The sequence below is a fragment of the Silurus meridionalis genome, chromosome 29, assembly GCF_014805685.1.
Source record: "Silurus meridionalis isolate SWU-2019-XX chromosome 29, ASM1480568v1, whole genome shotgun sequence".
Lineage (NCBI taxonomy): Eukaryota > Metazoa > Chordata > Actinopteri > Siluriformes > Siluridae > Silurus > Silurus meridionalis.
Window position 1 is genome coordinate 5,619,089 of NC_060912.1, and position 20,036 is coordinate 5,639,124.

General features: G+C 36.2%; 3 protein-coding genes across 3 annotated transcripts; 2 read left to right on the top strand and 1 right to left on the bottom strand.

Moving 5' to 3' along the window:
- The first annotated feature begins 306 nt into the window (after positions 1 to 306).
- On the top strand, positions 307 to 4,271 carry LOC124381830 (IgGFc-binding protein-like). The gene is made up of 6 exons (XM_046843702.1): positions 307 to 724; positions 1,212 to 1,834; positions 2,001 to 2,568; positions 2,656 to 2,858; positions 2,956 to 3,327; positions 3,999 to 4,271. Exons 1-6 carry the CDS (start codon positions 307 to 309, stop codon positions 4,269 to 4,271), a joined length of 2,457 nt encoding a protein of 818 aa, XP_046699658.1.
- Positions 4,272 to 9,173: 4,902 nt separating this feature from the next.
- Positions 9,174 to 10,955, top strand: LOC124381831 (IgGFc-binding protein-like). The gene is made up of 4 exons (XM_046843703.1): positions 9,174 to 9,241; positions 9,327 to 9,529; positions 9,626 to 9,997; positions 10,671 to 10,955. The coding sequence occupies exons 1-4, from the start codon at positions 9,181 to 9,183 to the stop codon at positions 10,953 to 10,955; spliced, it is 921 nt and encodes a 306-aa protein (XP_046699659.1). The 5' UTR covers positions 9,174 to 9,180.
- Positions 10,956 to 15,268: 4,313 nt separating this feature from the next.
- LOC124382073 (IgGFc-binding protein-like) lies at positions 15,269 to 18,985 on the bottom strand. The gene is made up of 4 exons (XM_046844176.1): positions 18,613 to 18,985; positions 16,667 to 17,038; positions 16,257 to 16,513; positions 15,269 to 15,424 (listed from the first exon to the last, which is right to left on the bottom strand). The coding sequence occupies exons 2-4, from the start codon at positions 17,036 to 17,038 to the stop codon at positions 15,415 to 15,417; spliced, it is 639 nt and encodes a 212-aa protein (XP_046700132.1). The 5' UTR covers positions 18,613 to 18,985; the 3' UTR covers positions 15,269 to 15,414.
- Between the last annotated feature and the right edge of the window lie 1,051 nt (positions 18,986 to 20,036).

The following is a 20,036-nucleotide window of genomic DNA, read 5'->3' on the forward strand; positions in this document are numbered from 1 at the left end:
AACAAGCATGAGAATGGGCTTGTAAAGGTATGAGTCATTATTTAAAAAATATATACATATATATATATATATATACAACCAAACTTTTATAATAAAATTTTACTATTTATCCATGCTAATATTCCATTTCATCTATTTCAGATTAATGGTTCACTTTGGAACTTTCCAATATCTTTGAACAATGGTCGTTTGAAACTTAAAGCAAGCAGCCTCTCAGTTACCATGCACACAGATTTTGGTTTGTCAGTTCAGTATGACTGGGATCAATATCTGGTAATTACTGTCCCTGGGAGCTTTCAGGGAAAGATGTGTGGTATGTGTGGGAACTTCAATGGGAAGAAAGAGGATGACCTCACTACTCCCATTGGACATGTAGCAAACACCATTCCAGAACTGGGAAAGAGCTGGAGAGTGCCAGGTTTACCAGGAGAAGCGCTCTGTCAAGATGAGTGTCCAGGGCAGTGTCTGGGTTGTGAGGGTGTGTCATGGTTCACACGCTTGAATGCAAAAATTAGCTGTAGTGTTGTTACCCTTCTCACAAAAGGACCTTTGCATGACTGCAAAAGTGTCATTGACCCCAATGTGTTCTATGACAATTGCCTATTTGACTACTGCAGTGGCAAAGATGTCAGCAATTTCTTATGTCAAACTGCTCAGATATACACGGATGCCTGTAAGCAAGCTGGTGTACATATTTATGACTGGAGAGGCCTCTTAAAGTGCTGTAAGTATCCGAAAATATTACCTGTAAATATGTTGTATAAAAGCCTGAAATGTGAAAATGTACATCCTATGAAATGATTGACATCCTATTAAATGATTAAATTGTTAATATCTTATTATTAATTTCTTGTGGAATTCGGAAATGCCTTTAGTTTAAGTCTTAAAAGTTAAAGCACTGACCATACATGACCAAATATACATGACATCTTACTTATCTGAGAAACAGCAAAAGGAATACACACTATGATGGATTACAGTGCTTTCCCAGTGGCTTACTGATAAAGAAAAAGAAAAAGTAAAGATAATAAGATATGAACATTTTCACAACTTTAGCGCTTTTGCTATTGTTCTCATGTTTCATAATATTTTAATTCCATTGTATATAAGCAAAAGATAAAATATTGATTTGTCACTTAGAATATTTAAATATTAACTAACTATGCCTCCTGTAACATATGTATTCTTTTTCTTTTTCTACTTCTTTATAGCTAACCCTAGTTGCCCACCATACAGTCACTTTGAGTCCTGTGCCTGTCCTGCCACCTGTGAGAATCCCACTCCTTCTGCTGAATGTAAAGCAAACTGTGTAGAGGCTTGCACTTGTGACGATGGATACTTGTGGAGTGGAGACAAGTGTGTCCCTAAGAATCAGTGTGGCTGCATGTACAAAAATGGAGGTGAGGAGCGTTACTTACAGGCTGGAGAAACCATCTGGGCTGATGACACCTGCAGCAAAAAATGTACCTGCAATTCGAATAATGGTGAGGTCATTTGTGAACACACAAGCTGTCCAATTGGAACTGCGTGCAATGTTGTTAAAGGAATCAGAGACTGCCACCAAGTACCAAATGCATCTTGTAATATTTATGGAGATCCACACTACAACACATTTGACAACACCACCTATGACTTCATGGGCACCTGCACTTACACTGCAGCTCAGAGCTGCCATTTAGAGGGAACACAACTCACCCCATTTACAGTTGTAGTAGAGAATGAGGAATGGACTGAAATCCAAAAAACTCCAAATGTCTCTATGGCCAAGGTGGTCGCTGTGGAGGTCTATGGCATGACTATAATACTCCGAAGAAATCAGATACATCAGGTCATGGTCAGTATATTCTTAATAACAATTATTTTTTTAATATAAATGCTTAGATGATGCCAGTTGACAGCTTGTTTGCTAAGGAACAAAATGGTTATTTACAGTATTAAATGTTAATTATTTCAAGAAAGCTAATGAGTAGATCATGATGTATTTCAACCTGTTTTTTCAGGTTAATGGTATCTTAACCAACATTCCTGTAAATCTCAATGATGGGCAAGTGATAGTCCAGCAAGAGGGCAATCATAATGTAATCATTACAAACTTTGGTCTAAAAGTGGCCTATGATATGGTTTATCAAGTTATCATCACAGTCCCTGGCACATATGCAGGAAGGACCTGTGGCATGTGTGGAAACTTTAATGGTAATAAGAATGACGATTTCTTGCTGCCAGACGGGAAAGAAACCAAAGATAAAAAGATTTTTGGAGCAGCATGGAAAGTAGCAGTCCCTGGTGTTGTGTGTGATGATGGATGCAGTGGTGATTTCTGTCCAAAGTGCCCTCAAAATGAGAAAGTTGTGTTTGAGAAGGACTGTAGTATTATTACCAACCCTGAAGGTCCATTTGCTGCATGTCACAGTATAATTAAACCCGAATCCTACTTCAAAGATTGTGTTTATGACGTCTGCATGAGTGAGGGAGATGAACATATGCTGTGCCACAGTGTCGCTGCCTACATGTCCGACTGCCAGACTTTTGGAGTCATGGTTGAAAACTGGAGAACACCTACATTCTGTCGTAAGAACAAAACTCATTTTATACAGCTTTTAACTGCAACGGTATTCTCATTTCCAGTTAATCTAAGTTTATATCTTTTTTTTGCAGCGTTAACATGTCCTCCCAACACTGTCTATGAAATCTGTGCAAAAGCATGTGACACACCATGTCCTGGCCTTTCTGGTGTGATGAAGTGTAATATTCAGACCTGTGCTGAGGGTTGCATGTGTAAACCTGGATTTTTTAACAATGGGACTGGCTGTGTTACAGCAGATCAATGTGGCTGCTATGAGGATGGACACACCTATAAGGTAGAACTTACGCAAAAAATAAGATGAAGTATATAATTAACTTAACACAAAGTCACATTGCAAAGTATTTCAATTATAAACATGTTTAAATTTGTAGATTGGTGAGTCTATCATCACAGAGAACTGTCAAGAACGTTTGACCTGTCTTCCATCTGGACATTTAAAAAAAGAAAGTATAATTTGTGAAAGTAATGAGGTATGCGGAATTAGGAATGGTGTTCGTGGATGCTACCCAAGGCAGTGCCGTTTGGAGGCTAGTGGCTCCTTTAGCCTTTTCAGTGGAGAAACCTGGGGCATCACATCTGTAGGAGCCTATGAGCTAGTGAAAGTTTGTGATGGTGCTCTTGAAGCTGAATGGTTCAGAGTGGTGGTTGAGTTAGGACCTTCTGGAAGCGAAAGCAGTGTTCTGGCTGTGTATGTCTACTTTAAAGACATCTTTATTACTGTCACCAGCAAGCAGGACACTTGGGTATGTATCCTAAATGCAATTCTAAAGCACTCATTATATATATATATATATATATATATATATATATATATATATATATATATATATATATATATATATATATACTTATATAAAATATAAAATCTATATAAAAAACAATTTATATACAATAAAGCTAGAATAAGGCATAATGCCAGTTCTAATCCAGATGTAGTTTAAGTTGCAACTTCCCTAGCTTCTCCAAAGTGTCTAAAAGATAATTCAAGGATTATGATCTGCAAAAAATTTACATGGAATGTGAAAACATAAAAAAACTGTGTCTGCAAACAAGATACATTTTACAAAATTTGTTTTGTATTTGGGAGTTGTGTTAATCATAAAATAAATATACATTGAACAGAAAGATTGAACTCTAACCCTAGTTTTTTTTTTCTAAAAGAAAATAAGAAATTAACTGATTTAGACAAATGTTGCAAAAGCAAAATAAAATATACCTTAAAACAATGTCAATTTATTAAGAAAAATACACAAACATTTTGTTTTGCAAAAGTTTAATTTATTTAAAGTAAAAGAAAGTTAAATTTAAAATTATTAACTTATCAATAATTCTGACAGATTTTATATTATATTATAATTTACATCATATATAAATTATATTTTATTATATGTATTTGTTTTGTTTTGTTTTTCAGATCAATGGAAAACTTGTCACTCTGCCACAGCAGCTGAACAATGAAGTGACGGTTCAGTTAACTAAAGAAACACTCACAATTGAAAAGAAGGATAGCTTGAGAGTGTCTTTTAGTCTTTCACTTGGCCTTGAATTGAGCTTGAGTTATGAAATGTCGCAAAAGGTGTGTGGTGCCTGTGGAAGTGACAACAAAATGTTCAATGTCCAGCATCAAGGCTTCGATGAATATTTTGCTTTATGGAGAGCATCTGACTTTCCAAGTGCCTTTTGTTAAATTCCCTGTGTGACATGATAACAAGATCCTATATGCTTTGCTCAAATTTTACATTGGATTGAATAAATAAAAGATATTAGCATCTAACTAATGTGTAAGACCATTTTTACACCATCTATACATTGTATTGTGTATGTGCAGCTGAGACAGATAGCTATTCAAACATGGCCTTGTGTTTCAATTGTATCTTCACAGACCGCATGTTATCAGATTTTGAAATTAATGAGGGTTGGAACAAGATCCAGCAGCTTAATCTAAAAAAGATAACATATACATAAGAAGATATATCAAACTCAATAGACACTAATGTCCTGATTAAATTCAAGACTGCATGGCATTCTAAAACTCTAATAAACTATAATAAACTCTATAATTACTTTTTATAATTAGAAATACATCTCTATAATTACTTATTTTCAAGACTGGAAACTTTCCATGGGAATTAAAGGAAATATATGGGAATTAATGAGAATAAAATGTAAATCTACAAAAATGCAGATTAGTCAATAACAGGAAACACATTTTGTTTTTAACTCATGCAGGATAATATACAGTGGAACCTCGGGTTACAAATTTAATTCGTTCCGGTACTTTATTCGTAACCTGAAAAGTTCGTATCCCGATACAAATTTCCCCATAATAATGAACAGAAACTTTGGTAATTCGTTCTGGACAACCAAAAATATTACTTAAATAAAAATAAAGCCAATATTCACTAATATTATTTACTTTTAACATGTTATATTAAAATCATACCACATAAAAACATACAAAAGAGGAAAAGATCTTTACCGGGTACTTTCCCTTTGAGAAGACTCGCTGCAGGAGACGACGTTGGTAGAAGGGGAGGAGGAGAGTTATTGTTTGAAGGAGAATCTTATTATATTATATTATATTATATTATATTATATTATATTATAGAATATTAAAGACAGTGTTATTAACACGAACGCTGAGACAATTGTTGCATTAGAGGAAAATGAGAGCTGTTTCTTTAAGGCTACTATCAGTTGGTATTGAAGTCCAGAGTGAAATTCATTATGGGTATTGTACTGGAAAAGACTGTAACCCTGCTAATCTATCTTCATAAAAACAAGTAAAGTGGTTATGCATCGGCTAATGTTGTCCATCTCATCATTCCACGAGCATCAACTAACGAGTTGTTACGCTGCCGCCGGAAAAGTTCAAGCGGATAAGTAACACGATGCTCGCTAGGGACACAGGACGCTAACTGATGTGACGAGCTGCGTGGATAGAGCAAAACAACCAACTTGCCTGCGATTTTTGGTGAGCGACGTTCGTATCCCGATATATTGTTCGTAACCAGGGCAAAATTTTGATGAACTGCGATTCGTAACCTGAATTAAACGTATGCGGGCGTTCAGAACCCGAGGTTCCACTGTAGTTAAAACAACCAGATTTTATGCAATTTCACTTGAATTTCTACCCTGCACATTCATCAATCACAAGCACACAGCACATTTACTGCAGGGCTATTAAGGTTTATATTACATGAAGTCTAGTAGGTTAGACCTGTGCATGTGTGCATTTAGAGTTCGTTCTTTGTTGTCTAGAGTGATCGTAGTGTTTTGATTCGTCACTGTCGAAAACACTGTTGTTCAATGTGCTCACTGAATGTCTGAATTCAAAATCTTCACAATGTAATCAGTTACATTATAACACGAGTTTATCTTTACTGCGAAAGTGTATAACTTGCATTAAGTTTTTCCCTAATGAGCAAGCCGGTGGCGACTGTGGCAAGAAAAATCTCACTGAGATGGCATAAGGAGGAAACCTTGAGAGGAACCAGATTCAAGAGGTCTCATCAGAGAGAGAGAGAGAGAGAGAGAGAGAGAGAGAGAGAGAGAGAGAGAGAGAAAGGGGAGGGGTGACAGGAAGAAGGATATGGATTATTATGTGTCCTTATTGTTGTATAAAAGTTAAAGCAGTTGGCAGTTAAGACACTGTGCAGTTGGAGACTCCGGCAAGACTCTATTATTGATAAAACTCGCTGCTGTAGCTGACGAGGTACTAATGCAATGACTGTGGCAGATTTTATAAGAGATAAGGTAATGATCTAAAATAGCTTCAGACTGTGGAATTATGACAAAAAATAATTTTTAATCCAAATGTTAATAACAAATCAAGAGTGTGTCCACCACTATGAGTGGGTCCTATAACATTCTGATTAATTCCCACTGAATCTAGAATGGAAACAACAGCTGCTCTTAAATAGTCTTCCTAATTATCAAAATGAATATTAAAGTCACCAACAATGAAAGCTTTGTCTAAAGAAGTGGCAAAATTTATGACAAAATCTGCAAATTGTATGAGAAAATCAAAGTAGTGCCCTGGGGGTCCATGAATAATAATTAATGGAATTGACCGAATAGACCTACTTTTGGACACTAAATATTATATGTTGGTGTAAAGAACTTCAAATGTTTTACATTTGTGTTTATTTTTTTGTGTGACGCTTAGATTATTATTATAAATAGCGGCGACTCCGCCTCCTTTGTCATTTAGACGGGGCTGGTGTATGTAACTATACCCAGGAGGACTCGCTTCATATTCATTCTGTTTAATCCACGTTTCTGTCAGACACCTTATTTTAAACTCCTGGTCGGTAATCATTTTGTTTATAGTCAGCGCTTTTGACATGAGAGATCTAATATTCAACAATCCTATCTTTAGATCAGAGGCTGTGCATTCAGTCCTATTTAATTTAAAGTTAATCAGGTACTTAAACATACTTTTTGAGAATTTCTACATACCCCCGTTTCACTCGGGGGACAGACACAGTCTCAATATGGTGGATCCTGAGTGACAACTCTGGACAGTCCCTTGTTAACTAATGCTGTTCTGAGACTATGACCTATACTACAAGAAATGAGAGCAGCCCCTTCCCGAGTGGGAGGTATACCGTCCCTAACAGGCCAGCCTTGCCCTCAAAGTTGCTCTAATTATCTATGAAGCCCACATTGTTTTTGGAGCACCACTCAGATATCCAACAGTTCAGCGACCATACCATGCTGTAGGCTACATCGCCACACCGCATTGGGACGGGGCCAGTGCATGTTACTACATTGGACATTGCCTTCGCTAATTTACACACCTCTATAATATTACTCTTAGTAACCTCTGACTGTTGAAAGCGTATATCATTAGCTCCCATGTGAAAAACTATCTTAGAGAACCTGTGCTTTCCTAAAACCTAAGCTGACCTGCTATGTCCGTGCCCTGGCTCCTGGTATACACCTGACCTGTGCTGCTGCTGCCCCTAAAGTTCTAGCTAATTTCACGTGCCTCAGAATAGAGTCTCCTATAACCAGAGCTCTTTGAAGTTTCTCAGTCTTTCTTTATTGATGAGAGCAAACCTGTTGAACACGTGAAGCCTAGAAGAATAGTGCTCCCATGGGTGAGCCTTAGCATTAGCTTTGGCTTTGCAAGTATGCCGCCGAATCGTCACCCACTCACCCTGCTGCGAGCGGCTCTAATGCGGGGTCAGGGAATGCTAACTCCACCTAGGGCATCCAGACTTTCCAGACTGCTCTTGCACTCACTAATTCTCTCTAGACTTTGGATGCGCTCCTCTAATGCTAAGATATTCTCTGTCAAAGAGCAAACTAACTTACACTTCTCACAGATAAAAGAAACGGAGAAAGACTGACTACACATGTTACACTTCACACACTAAATGAGCTGGATGCTTTCCATAGCAGAGAAATTACGTATCTTAAATGTGGTTACTGTAGTGTGTTCATAATTCTGATGGGAATGGCCTCCATTTACTGCTTTCAAACCCTCAAACAGGGAATAAAGCGCTCTTCCATAAGAAAAAAGAGAAGAAACAGAGCCAATGGAAATTAGAGAATACAGGAAATCAAAGTGATATTTTGAGATTTTTAAGCAATGAGAGGGGAAAATAATCAAACTGTAAAAATACAACCACTCGGATACTATTCATTATGCATGAGAGATACTGTTATCTCAGATACTATTTTTGAGATACTGCCATGCATGTGCACATTCTACACAATGGTGCACAATTAGCAATGTTCAAGTCAGGGGAGCTTACATTCTTGGTAGTTCTCAACTCACCCCATTTACAGTTGTAGTAGAGAATGAGGAATGGACTGAAATCCAAAAAACTCCAAATGTCTCTATGGCCAAGGTGGTCGCTGTGGAGGTCTATGGCATGACTCTAATACTCCGAAGAAATCAGATACATCAGGTCATGGTCAGTATATTCTTAATAACAATTATTTTTTTAATATAAATGCTTAGATGATGCCAGTTGACAGCTTGTTTGCTAAGGAACAAAATGGTTATTTACAGTATTAAATGTTAATTATTTCAAGAAAGCTAATGAGTAGATCATGATGTATTTCAACCTGTTTTTTCAGGTTAATGGTATCTTAACCAACATTCCTGTAAATCTCAATGATGGGCAAGTGATAGTCCAGCAAGAGGGCAATCATAATGTAATCATTACAAACTTTGGTCTAAAAGTGGCCTATGATATGGTTTATCAAGTTATCATCACAGTCCCTGGCACATATGCAGGAAGGACCTGTGGCATGTGTGGAAACTTTAATGGTAATAAGAATGACGATTTCTTGCTGCCAGACGGAAAGAAACCAAAGATAAAAGATTTTGGAGCAGCATGGAAAGTAGCAGTCCCTGGTGTTGTGTGTGATGATGGATGCAGTGGTGATTTCTGTCCAAAGTGCCCTCAAAATGAGAAAGTTGTGTTTGAGAAGGACTGTAGTATTATTACCAACCCTGAAGGTCCATTTGCTGCATGTCACAGTATAATTAAACCCGAATCCTACTTCAAAGATTGTGTTTATGACGTCTGCATGAGTGAGGAGATGAACATATGCTGTGCCACAGTGTCGCTGCCTACATGTCCGACTGCCAGACTTTTGGAGTCATGGTTGAAAACTGGAGAACACCTACATTCTGTCGTGAGAACAAAACTCATTTTATACAGCTTTTAACTGCAACGGTATTCTCATTTCCAGTTAATCTAAGTTTATATCTTTTTTGCAGCGTTAACATGTCCTCCCAACACTGTCTATGAAATCTGTGCAAAAGCATGTGACACACCATGTCCTGGCCTTTCTGGTGTGATGAAGTGTAATATTCAGACCTGTGCTGAGGGTTGCATGTGTAAACCTGGATTTTTTAACAATGGGACTGGCTGTGTTACAGCAGATCAATGTGGCTGCTATGAGGATGGACACACCTATAAGGTAGGACTTACGCAAAAATAAGATGAAGTATATAATTAACTTAACACAAAGTCACATTGCAAAGTATTTCAATTATAAACATGTTTAAATTTGTAGATTGGTGAGTCTATCATCACAGAGAACTGTCAAGAACGTTTGACCTGTCTTCCATCTGGACATTTAAAAAAAGAAAGTATAATTTGTGAAAGTAATGAGGTATGCGGAATTAGGAATGGTGTTCGTGGATGCTACCCAAGGCAGTGCCGTTTGGAGGCTAGTGGCTCCTTTAGCCTTTTCAGTGGAGAAACCTGGGGCATCACATCTGTAGGAGCCTATGAGCTAGTGAAAGTTTGTGATGGTGCTCTTGAAGCTGAATGGTTCAGAGTGGTGGTTGAGTTAGGACCTTCTGGAAGCGAAAGCAGTGTTCTGGCTGTGTATGTCTACTTTAAAGACATCTTTATTACTGTCACCAGCAAGCAGGACACTTGGGTATGTATCCTAAATGCAATTCTAAAGCACTCATTATATATATATATATATATATATATATATATATATATATATATATATATATATATATATATATATATATATACTTATATAAAATATAAAATCTATATAAAAAACAATTTATATACAATAAAGCTAGAATAAGGCATAATGCCAGTTCTAATCCAGATGTAGTTTAAGTTGCAACTTCCCTAGCTTCTCCAAAGTGTCTAAAAGATAATTCAAGGATTATGATCTGCAAAAAATTTACATGGAATGTGAAAACATAAAAAAACTGTGTCTGCAAACAAGATACATTTTACAAAATTTGTTTTGTATTTGGGAGTTGTGTTAATCATAAAATAAATATACATTGAACAGAAAGATTGAACTCTAACCCTAGTTTTTTTTTTCTAAAAGAAAATAAGAAATTAACTGATTTAGACAAATGTTGCAAAAGCAAAATAAAATATACCTTAAAACAATGTCAATTTATTAAGAAAAATACACAAACATTTTGTTTTGCAAAAGTTTAATTTATTTAAAGTAAAAGAAAGTTAAATTTAAAATTATTAACTTATCAATAATTCTGACAGATTTTATATTATATTATAATTTACATCATATATAAATTATATTTTATTATATGTATTTGTTTTGTTTTGTTTTTCAGATCAATGGAAAACTTGTCACTCTGCCACAGCAGCTGAACAATGAAGTGACGGTTCAGTTAACTAAAGAAACACTCACAATTGAAAAGAAGGATAGCTTGAGAGTGTCTTTTAGTCTTTCACTTGGCCTTGAATTGAGCTTGAGTTATGAAATGTCGCAAAAGGTGTGTGGTGCCTGTGGAAGTGACAACAAAATGTTCAATGTCCAGCATCAAGGCTTGATGAATATTTTGCTTTATGGAGAGCATCTGACTTTCCAAGTGCCTTTTGTTAAATTCCCTGTGTGACATGATAACAAGATCCTATATGCTTTGCTCAAATTTTACATTGGATTGAATAAATAAAAGATATTAGCATCTAACTAATGTGTAAGACCATTTTTACACCATCTATACATTGTATTGTGTATGTGCAGCTGAGACAGATAGCTATTCAAACATGGCCTTGTGTTTCAATTGTATCTTCACAGACCGCATGTTATCAGATTTTGAAATTAATGAGGGTTGGAACAAGATCCAGCAGCTTAATCTAAAAAAGATAACATATACATAAGAAGATATATCAAACTCAATAGACACTAATGTCCTGATTAAATTCAAGACTGCATGGCATTCTAAAACTCTAATAAACTATAATAAACTCTATAATTACTTTTTATAATTAGAAATACATCTCTATAATTACTTATTTTCAAGACTGGAAACTTTCCATGGGAATTAAAGGAAATATATGGGAATTAATGAGAATAAAATGTAAATCTACAAAAATGCAGATTAGTCAATAACAGGAAACACATTTTGTTTTTAACTCATGCAGGATAATATACAGTGGAACCTCGGTTACAAATTTAATTCGTTCGGTACTTTATTCGTAACCTGAAAAGTTCGTATCCCGATACAAATTTCCCCATAATAATGAACAGAAACTTTGGTAATTCGTTCTGGACAACCAAAAATATTACTTAAATAAAAATAAAGCCAATATTCACTAATATTATTTACTTTTAACATGTTATATTAAAATCATACCACATAAAACATACAAAAGAGGAAAAGATCTTTACTTTCCTTTGAGAAGACTCGCTGCAGGAGGCAGCGTTGGTAGAAGGGGAGGAGGAGAGTTATTGTTTGGAAGGAGAATCTTATTATATTATTTATATATTATTATATATTATATTATAGAATATTAAAGACAGTGTTATTAACACGAACGCTGAGACAATTGTTGCATTAGAGGAAAATGAGAGCTGTTTCTTTAAGGCTACTATCAGTTGGTATTGAAGTCCAGAGTGAAATTCATTATGGGTATTGTACTTCGGAAAAGACTGTAACCCTGCTAATCTATCTTCATAAAAACAAGTAAAGTGGTTATGCATCGGCTAATGTTGTCCATCTCATCATTCCACGAGCATCAACTAACGAGTTGTTACGCTGCCGCCGGGAAAAGTTCAAGCGGATAAGTAACACGATGCTCTCGCTAGGGACACAGGACGCTAACTGATGTGACGAGCTGCGTGGATAGAGCAAAAACAACCAACTTGCCTGCGATTTTTTGGTGAGCGACGTTCGTATCCCGATATATTGTTCGTAACCAGGGGCAAAAATTTTGATGAACTGCGATTCGTAACCTGAATTAAACGTATGCCGGGGCGTTCGTAACCCGAGGTTCCACTGTAGTTAAAACAACCAGATTTTATGCAATTTCACTTGAATTTCTACCCTGCACATTCATCAATCACAAGCACACAGCACATTTACTGCAGGGCTATTAAGGTTTATATTACATGAAGTCTAGTAGGTTAGACCTGTGCATGTGTGCATTTAGAGTTCGTTCTTTGTTGTCTAGAGTGATCGTAGTGTTTTGATTCGTCACTGTCGAAAACACTGTTGTTCAATGTGCTCACTGAATGTCTGAATTCAAAATCTTCACAATGTAATCAGTTACATTATAACACGAGTTTATCTTTACTGCGAAAGTGTATAACTTGCATTAAGTTTTTCCCTAATGAGCAAGCCGGTGGCGACTGTGGCAAGAAAAATCTCACTGAGATGGCATAAGGAGGAAACCTTGAGAGGAACCAGATTCAAGAGGTCTCATCAGAGAGAGAGAGAGAGAGAGAGAGAGAGAGAGAGAGAGAGAGAGAGAGAGAGAAAGGGGGGGAGGGGTGACAGGAAGAGAAGGATATGGATTATTATGTGTCCTTATTGTTGTATAAAAGTTAAAGCAGTTGGCAGTTAAGACACTGTGCAGTTGGAGACTCGGCAAGACTCTATTATTGATAAAACTCGCTGCTGTAGCTGACGAGGTACTAATGCAATGACTGTGGCAGATTTTATAAGAGATAAGGTAATGATCTAAAATAGCTTCAGACTGTGGAATTATGACAAAAAAAATAATTTTTAATCCAAATGTTAATAACAAATCAAGAGTGTGTCCACCACTATGAGTGGGTCCTATAACATTCTGATTAATTCCCACTGAATCTAGAATGGAAACAACAGCTGCTCTTAAATAGTCTTCCTAATTATCAAAATGAATATTAAAGTCACCAACAATGAAAGCTTTGTCTAAAGAAGTGGCAAAATTTATGACAAAATCTGCAAATTGTATGAGAAAATCAAAGTAGTGCCCTGGGGGTCCATGAATAATAATTAATGGAATTGACCGAATAGACCTACTTTTGGACACTAAATATTATATGTTGGTGTAAAGAACTTCAAATGTTTTACATTTGTGTTTATTTTTTTGTGTGACGCTTAGATTATTATTATAAATAGCGGCGACTCCGCCTCCTTTGTCATTTAGACGGGGCTGGTGTATGTAACTATACCCAGGAGGACTCGCTTCATATTCATTCTGTTTAATCCACGTTTCTGTCAGACACCTTATTTTAAACTCCTGGTCGGTAATCATTTTGTTTATAGTCAGCGCTTTTGACATGAGAGATCTAATATTCAACAATCCTATCTTTAGATCAGAGGCTGTGCATTCAGTCCTATTTAATTTAAAGTTAATCAGGTACTTAAACATACTTTTTGAGAATTTCTACATACCCCCGTTTCACTCGGGGGACAGACACAGTCTCAATATGGTGGATCCTGAGTGACAATTCTGGACAGTCCCTTGTTAACTAATGCTGTTCTGAGACTATGACCTATACTACAAGAAATGAGAGCAGCCCCTTCCCGAGTGGGAGGTATACCGTCCCGCCCTAACAGGCCAGCCTTGCCCTCAAAATTGCTTTAATTACCTATGAAGCCCACATTGTTTTTGGAGCACCACTCAGATATCCAACAGTTCAGCGACCATACCATGCTGTAGGCTACATCGCCACACCGCATTGGGACGGGGCCAGTGCATGTTACTACATTGGACATTGCCTTCGCTAATTTACACACCGTTATAATATTACTCTTAGTAACCTCTGACTGTTGAAAGCGTATATCATTAGCTCCTATGTGAAAAACTATCTTAGAGAACCTGTGCTTTCCTGAAACCTAAGCTGACCTGCTATGTCCCGTGCCCTGGCTCCTGGTATACACCTGACCTGTGCTGCTGCTGCCCCTAAAGTTCTAGCTAATTTCACGTGCCTCAGAATAGAGTCTCCTATAACCAGAGCTCTTTGAAGTTTCTCAGTCTTTCTTTATTGATGAGAGCAAACCTGTTGAACACGTGAAGCCTAGAAGAATAGTGCTCCCATGGGTGAGCCTTAGCATTAGCTTTGGCTTTGCAAGTATGCCGCCGAATCGTCACCCACTCACCCTGCTGCGAGCGGCTCTAATGCGGGGGTCAGGGGAATGCTAACTCCACCTAGGGCATCCAGACTTTCCAGACTGCTCTTGCACTCACTAATTCTCTCTAGACTTTGGATGCGCTCCTCTAATGCTAAGATATTCTCTGTCAAAGAGCAAACTAACTTACACTTCTCACAGATAAAAGAAACGGAGAAAGACTGACTACACATGTTACACTTCACACACTAAATGAGCTGGATGCTTTCCATAGCAGAGAAATTACGTATCTTAAATGTGGTTACTGTAGTGTGTTCATAATTCTGATGGGAATGGCCTCCATTTACTGCTTTCAAACCCTCAAACAGGGAATAAAGCGCTCTTCCATAAGAAAAAAGAGAAGAAACAGAGCCAATGGAAATTAGAGAATACAGGAAATCAAAGTGATATTTTGAGATTTTTAAGCAATGAGAGGGGAAAATAATCAAACTGTAAAAATACAACCACTCGGATACTATTCATTATGCATGAGAGATACTGTTATCTCAGATACTATTTTTGAGATACTGCCATGCATGTGCACATTCTACACAATGGTGCACAATTAGCAATGTTCAAGTCAGGGGAGCTTACATTCTTGGTAGTTCTTTTTGGATTTTTCACGAGGATCACAGACAAAGAAACAAACACAAACCCGGACACACTTTCAAAACTTTAATTTTATTTTTGAAAGAGGACCTGTGATCTTTAATAAATAGATAAATGGATGGATGCATAGATGGATGGATGGATGCATGGATGGATGCATGGATGGATGCGTGGATGGATGCATGGATGGATGCATGGATGGATGGATAAAACAAGAACATCATATTATATTGCAAGTGTTTATTTTGATTTATAATTTCATAGAATATTAAAATTCATTTAGAATTGCAGAGAATCATGCAGGAAATTATGTCATATATTATCCAATATTTTTGCTTGGTTGATGTTCTCAGCCTCGAAATTCCCATCATAGGGTGCTAAAATACAAAAAAATGAGATATTATAGTTTGGCTTGCAAGCATTTGTCACTTTAATTAATTCTAATTAAATGATTATATATGCTATTTTATAATGCAGTTTGTACTACACATGCATATGTGACCTTTTATATACATTACACAAATGTATTACTAAAAAAACAGCACAATTGGTTAAAAAGATCTGATTAAACTATGCTATCATTCATATCTCCAATATAAAGAAGTTTCCACTTGTTATACAATATTTTAAATAGAATGTGTTCTTTTTTACATTTTGTATAGTAATTTCATGCGGTTTCAAGATGCATTATATGTTCCAAAGTATATGGACACCTGGCCATCACACCCATATGTGCTTGTGCAGATTTAGTTTCAACAAAATTATTTGTTTTAACTGTAGGAATTTGTGATCATTCAGTATACAAGAGCTTTGTAAGATTATGATGTTGTGTAAGGAAGTATGGGATACAGTCAGTCTTCATGTTTATTCAAAAGGTGTTCAGTGCAGTTGAGATCAGGGTTCAGTGCTGGACCACAGTGGCATTTTTAATGCTGGAACATGTTTGGGCCTCTTTGTTACAAAGATATTCTAAACAATTGGGTGCCTCAAACCTTATAATAGTTTGAGGAAGAACCATATATGGGTCTAATGGCCAGGTGTCCAAATAATTATTTACATATTTTGGCAATTTAATTAAAAAATAAATGCTAAATAGCAGAACAGAGATTAAGCATATTATGTATGAATAAAATGTACTTATTAAATATAAAAGCAATTTAATATTTGAGCTTTTTTGAGCATTTTAATTTGCAGGTACAGTATACTCACCAGGTGGGAAAATCAGGAGCTCTGTATTGATCCATATAGAGCATTATGCTTTCACCTGAAATAGAGCCAGTAAATTTCCCACAAGCTCCACAAACTTTATCAGCAATTCCATTGTTCACTGTGATTATGACACCCTGTGAAAGGCTGTAGGACAATCTAATTGCATTTCTCTTCTCAATGATCACTGTCTGATCGATGACCTTAACAGTTACCCCATTGCTTTCCATAATAGGTAAAGTCATCTTTCTACCGTTGAACTAAATTTGTAAAAAAAAAAAAGAAAAGAAAGAAAAAAAAAACATCAGATTACTTAAAGGAAGTAATATTTCTGCAACATTTCAATGTTTGATTTTATTCTGAAGTGAACATATTTGATTGGTTTGCAAAATGAAACAAAAGTACTTTCTTACCCAAATCTCATTTTGGCTGGTAACAGTAACAAGAACATTTTCAAAGAATATGTTTACAGCTGTAGTTGAGAGGACCCCATTTCTCTCTTGCAACACCGCCACCACACGGAACCATATCCCCATAACACTATCGTCACATACTTTCACCAAGTCAAAGGCCCCTATAGATGGTATGTTCCATGTTGTTCCATTGAAAAGGGTGATGGAGCCTGCATTTCCCAGCATGCACTGTTTGGGGTAGCATCCTCGAACACCATTCTTAACCAGGCATGCTTCATCAGTGTTACATTTCATGCTTTCATATTTCATTATACCAGAGTTTTGACATATAATTTTTTCTTGACAGTCATCAGTGACAACAACCTCACCCATCTGTAAAAGATAATAAATAAATTATGAATTTAACAGATATTCATGATCTGTTATCTAAATTATAAATTGTATCACCTATCATCAATAGATGCACTGTCTACAAATCTGAGGCAATTTATTTGCTTTATTAGAATGCGTACAATCTTGCCATTTATATGTCATTGTGTTATCATTTCCCTCTAACATTTAAAGATTTTGTCTATCATTTATGCTACTTTATTGTATTATCTTTAACACAAAAGGGGACGGTGTTCTTTAAAACTGAAAAAAAAATTGTTTAGATAAAGCATTTTCACATTTTCTGCCACCAGTTTTCTTTGTACGTTATCAAAGTATTGCAATATTAGGCTCACTATACATATGTGTATATTTACTAATATGGATATTAATTGGAATCATAAAGTTTGCTTTCTGAATACTGAAATTTAAAAGATGGACAGAGAGCATGTGCCCAAAATATCACTAGTGCAAAATGATCCCCTACCGACCAGCAAGATTTCTGACTCCCAAACACCCAAATGAATACTGTCTCTTTACGAAAGAACTCCTGATATTAACTCATTATGTGTATAAAGACACCCGTCACAGAATCATCCTCTTCCATTCAAACCTCTCCACCACCATGGGTGAGACCAAATAGCAATCAAAGGATGTCAGGAAGAAGATTTTAGACCTGCACAAGGCTGGAATGGGCTACAAGACCATCAGCAAAACACTTGGCTAGAAAGAGACCAGTGTTGGCGCGATAATTCGACAACGGAAGAAATACAAGATAAGTCAATCACCCTTGTTCTGGGGCTCCATGCAAAATCTCTGAATGCTGAAATGCTGAATATGACCCCAAGAACACCATCCCCACTGTCAAACATGGAGGAGGAAACATTCTGCTTTGGGGCTATTTTTCTACTAAGGGTACAGAAAGACTTTACCACATGAATGGGGCCATGCACTATAGAATCTTGGATGAGAACCTCTTGGCCTTAGCCAGAACACTTAGATGGGTGGTGGATGGGTCTTCTAGCATTACACTGACCCAAAACGTATGGCCAAGGCAACAATCTGATAGTCTTGTAGCCCATTCCAGCCTTGTGCAGGTCTACAATATTGTCCCTGACGTTCTTTAACAGCTCTTTGGTCTTTCCCATAGTGGTGTAAAGGTTTGAATGGAAGAGGGTGATTCTGTGACTGGTGTCTTTTATACACATAACGAGTTGATATTTGGAGTACTTTCCTAAAGCAACAGGACCAATTTAGGTGTGTGTGAGTTCTTGTGTCAAGAGAATTCTTGCGGGTTGGACTAAAAAACCAAACTTTCACTACTGAGTGCATTAATCATAATTATGCTTCTTGGACCTGCTGGTCTTTAAGAAATGTCAATAAATATTGGAAACTCACTGCATTGTGAATATATATTGAGTGTTTTTCTTTCATAAATTTTTTGTTTTCATATATACAAAGTGGCCTGTAGATGCACAACAAAGTTAATCATATGAGCAAATGCAGGCAATTTATTTAAATTACTTAAATGTGACTTTGCTTAAGATTTACTTAAAAAAGTAAAAGAGGTAACTTACCTTTAAGGTTTTGCCATTCGCATAACAGCTACACTGATCCTCTTTAACGCAGCCTGTTCCATTGTTGAAGAATCCAGGTTTACACCTACAGCCTTCAACACAGGTCTGAACATTGCATTTGATGACATCAGATAGGCCAGGGCAAGGTGTGTCACATGCCGTTGCACAAATTTCATAGGCACTGTTGTCAGGGCACTTCAGAGCTACAGAGAACAAGGATAAAGGTTTGGTTTGAGAAATCTTTTCAATGTATTAAACCATTAAAAACAAGTCAAAAATAAAGTAATTGATTGGTGAAACTTCAGTTAAATATGAAAAAAATTCACTTTATCTAACACATTTGATTGTATTTACACATGGTGTGGGTAATTTTGCATGGATGGATGCATGGATGGATGGATAAAACAAGAACATCATATTATATTGCAAGTGTTTATTTTGATTTATAATTTCATAGAATATTAAAATTCATTTAGAATTGCAGAGAATCATGCAGGAAATTATGTCATATATTATCCAATATTTTTGCTTGGTTGATGTTCTCAGCCTCGAAATTCCCATCATAGGGTGCTAAAATACAAAAAAATGAGATATTATAGTTTGGCTTGCAAGCATTTGTCACTTTAATTAATTCTAATTAAATGATTATATATGCTATTTTATAATGCAGTTTGTACTACACATGCATATGTGACCTTTTATATACATTACACAAATGTATTACTAAAAAAACAGCACAATTGGTTAAAAAGATCTGATTAAACTATGCTATCATTCATATCTCCAATATAAAGAAGTTTCCACTTGTTATACAATATTTTAAATAGAATGTGTTCTTTTTTACATTTTGTATAGTAATTTCATGCGGTTTCAAGATGCATTATATGTTCCAAAGTATATGGACACCTGGCCATCACACCCATATGTGCTTGTGCAGATTTAGTTTCAACAAAATTATTTGTTTTTAACTGTAGGAATTTGTGATCATTCAGTATACAAGAGCTTTGTAAGATTATGATGTTGTGTAAGGAAGTATGGGATACAGTCAGTCTTCATGTTTATTCAAAAGGTGTTCAGTGCAGTTGAGATCAGGGTTCAGTGCTGGACCACAGTGGCATTTTTAATGCTGGAACATGTTTGGGCCTCTTTGTTACAAAGATATTCTAAACAATTGGGTGCCTCAAACCTTATAATAGTTTGAGGAAGAACCATATATGGGTCTAATGGCCAGGTGTCCAAATAATTATTTACATATTTTGGCAATTTAATTAAAAAATAAATGCTAAATAGCAGAACAGAGATTAAGCATATTATGTATGAATAAAATGTACTTATTAAATATAAAAGCAATTTAATATTTGAGCTTTTTTGAGCATTTTAATTTGCAGGTACAGTATACTCACCAGGTGGGAAAATCAGGAGCT

What these genes read in the sequence shown, in the direction of transcription:
- LOC124381830 (XM_046843702.1), top strand. Translation starts at nt 307, where the DNA reads ATGTGTGGTATGTGTGGGAACTTCAATGGGAAGAAAGAGGATGACCTC. An exon ending in ATCAGATACATCAGGTCATG is followed by an intron (nt 1,835 to 2,000) that starts GTCAGTATATTC and finishes CTGTTTTTTCAG; the next exon opens with GTTAATGGTATCTTAACCAA. An exon ending in GAGAACACCTACATTCTGTC is followed by an intron (nt 2,569 to 2,655) that starts GTAAGAACAAAA and finishes TTTTTTTTGCAG; the next exon opens with CGTTAACATGTCCTCCCAAC.
- LOC124381831 (XM_046843703.1), top strand. Translation starts at nt 9,181, where the DNA reads ATGTCCGACTGCCAGACTTTTGGAGTCATGGTTGAAAACTGGAGAACA. An exon ending in GAGAACACCTACATTCTGTC is followed by an intron (nt 9,242 to 9,326) that starts GTGAGAACAAAA and finishes TCTTTTTTGCAG; the next exon opens with CGTTAACATGTCCTCCCAAC. An exon ending in CCAGCAAGCAGGACACTTGG is followed by an intron (nt 9,998 to 10,670) that starts GTATGTATCCTA and finishes TTTGTTTTTCAG; the next exon opens with ATCAATGGAAAACTTGTCAC.
- LOC124382073 (XM_046844176.1), bottom strand. Translation starts at nt 17,038, where the DNA reads ATGGGTGAGGTTGTTGTCACTGATGACTGTCAAGAAAAAATTATATGT. An exon ending in CCAGCCAAAATGAGATTTGG is followed by an intron (nt 16,514 to 16,666) that starts GTAAGAAAGTAC and finishes TTACAAATTTAG; the next exon opens with TTCAACGGTAGAAAGATGAC.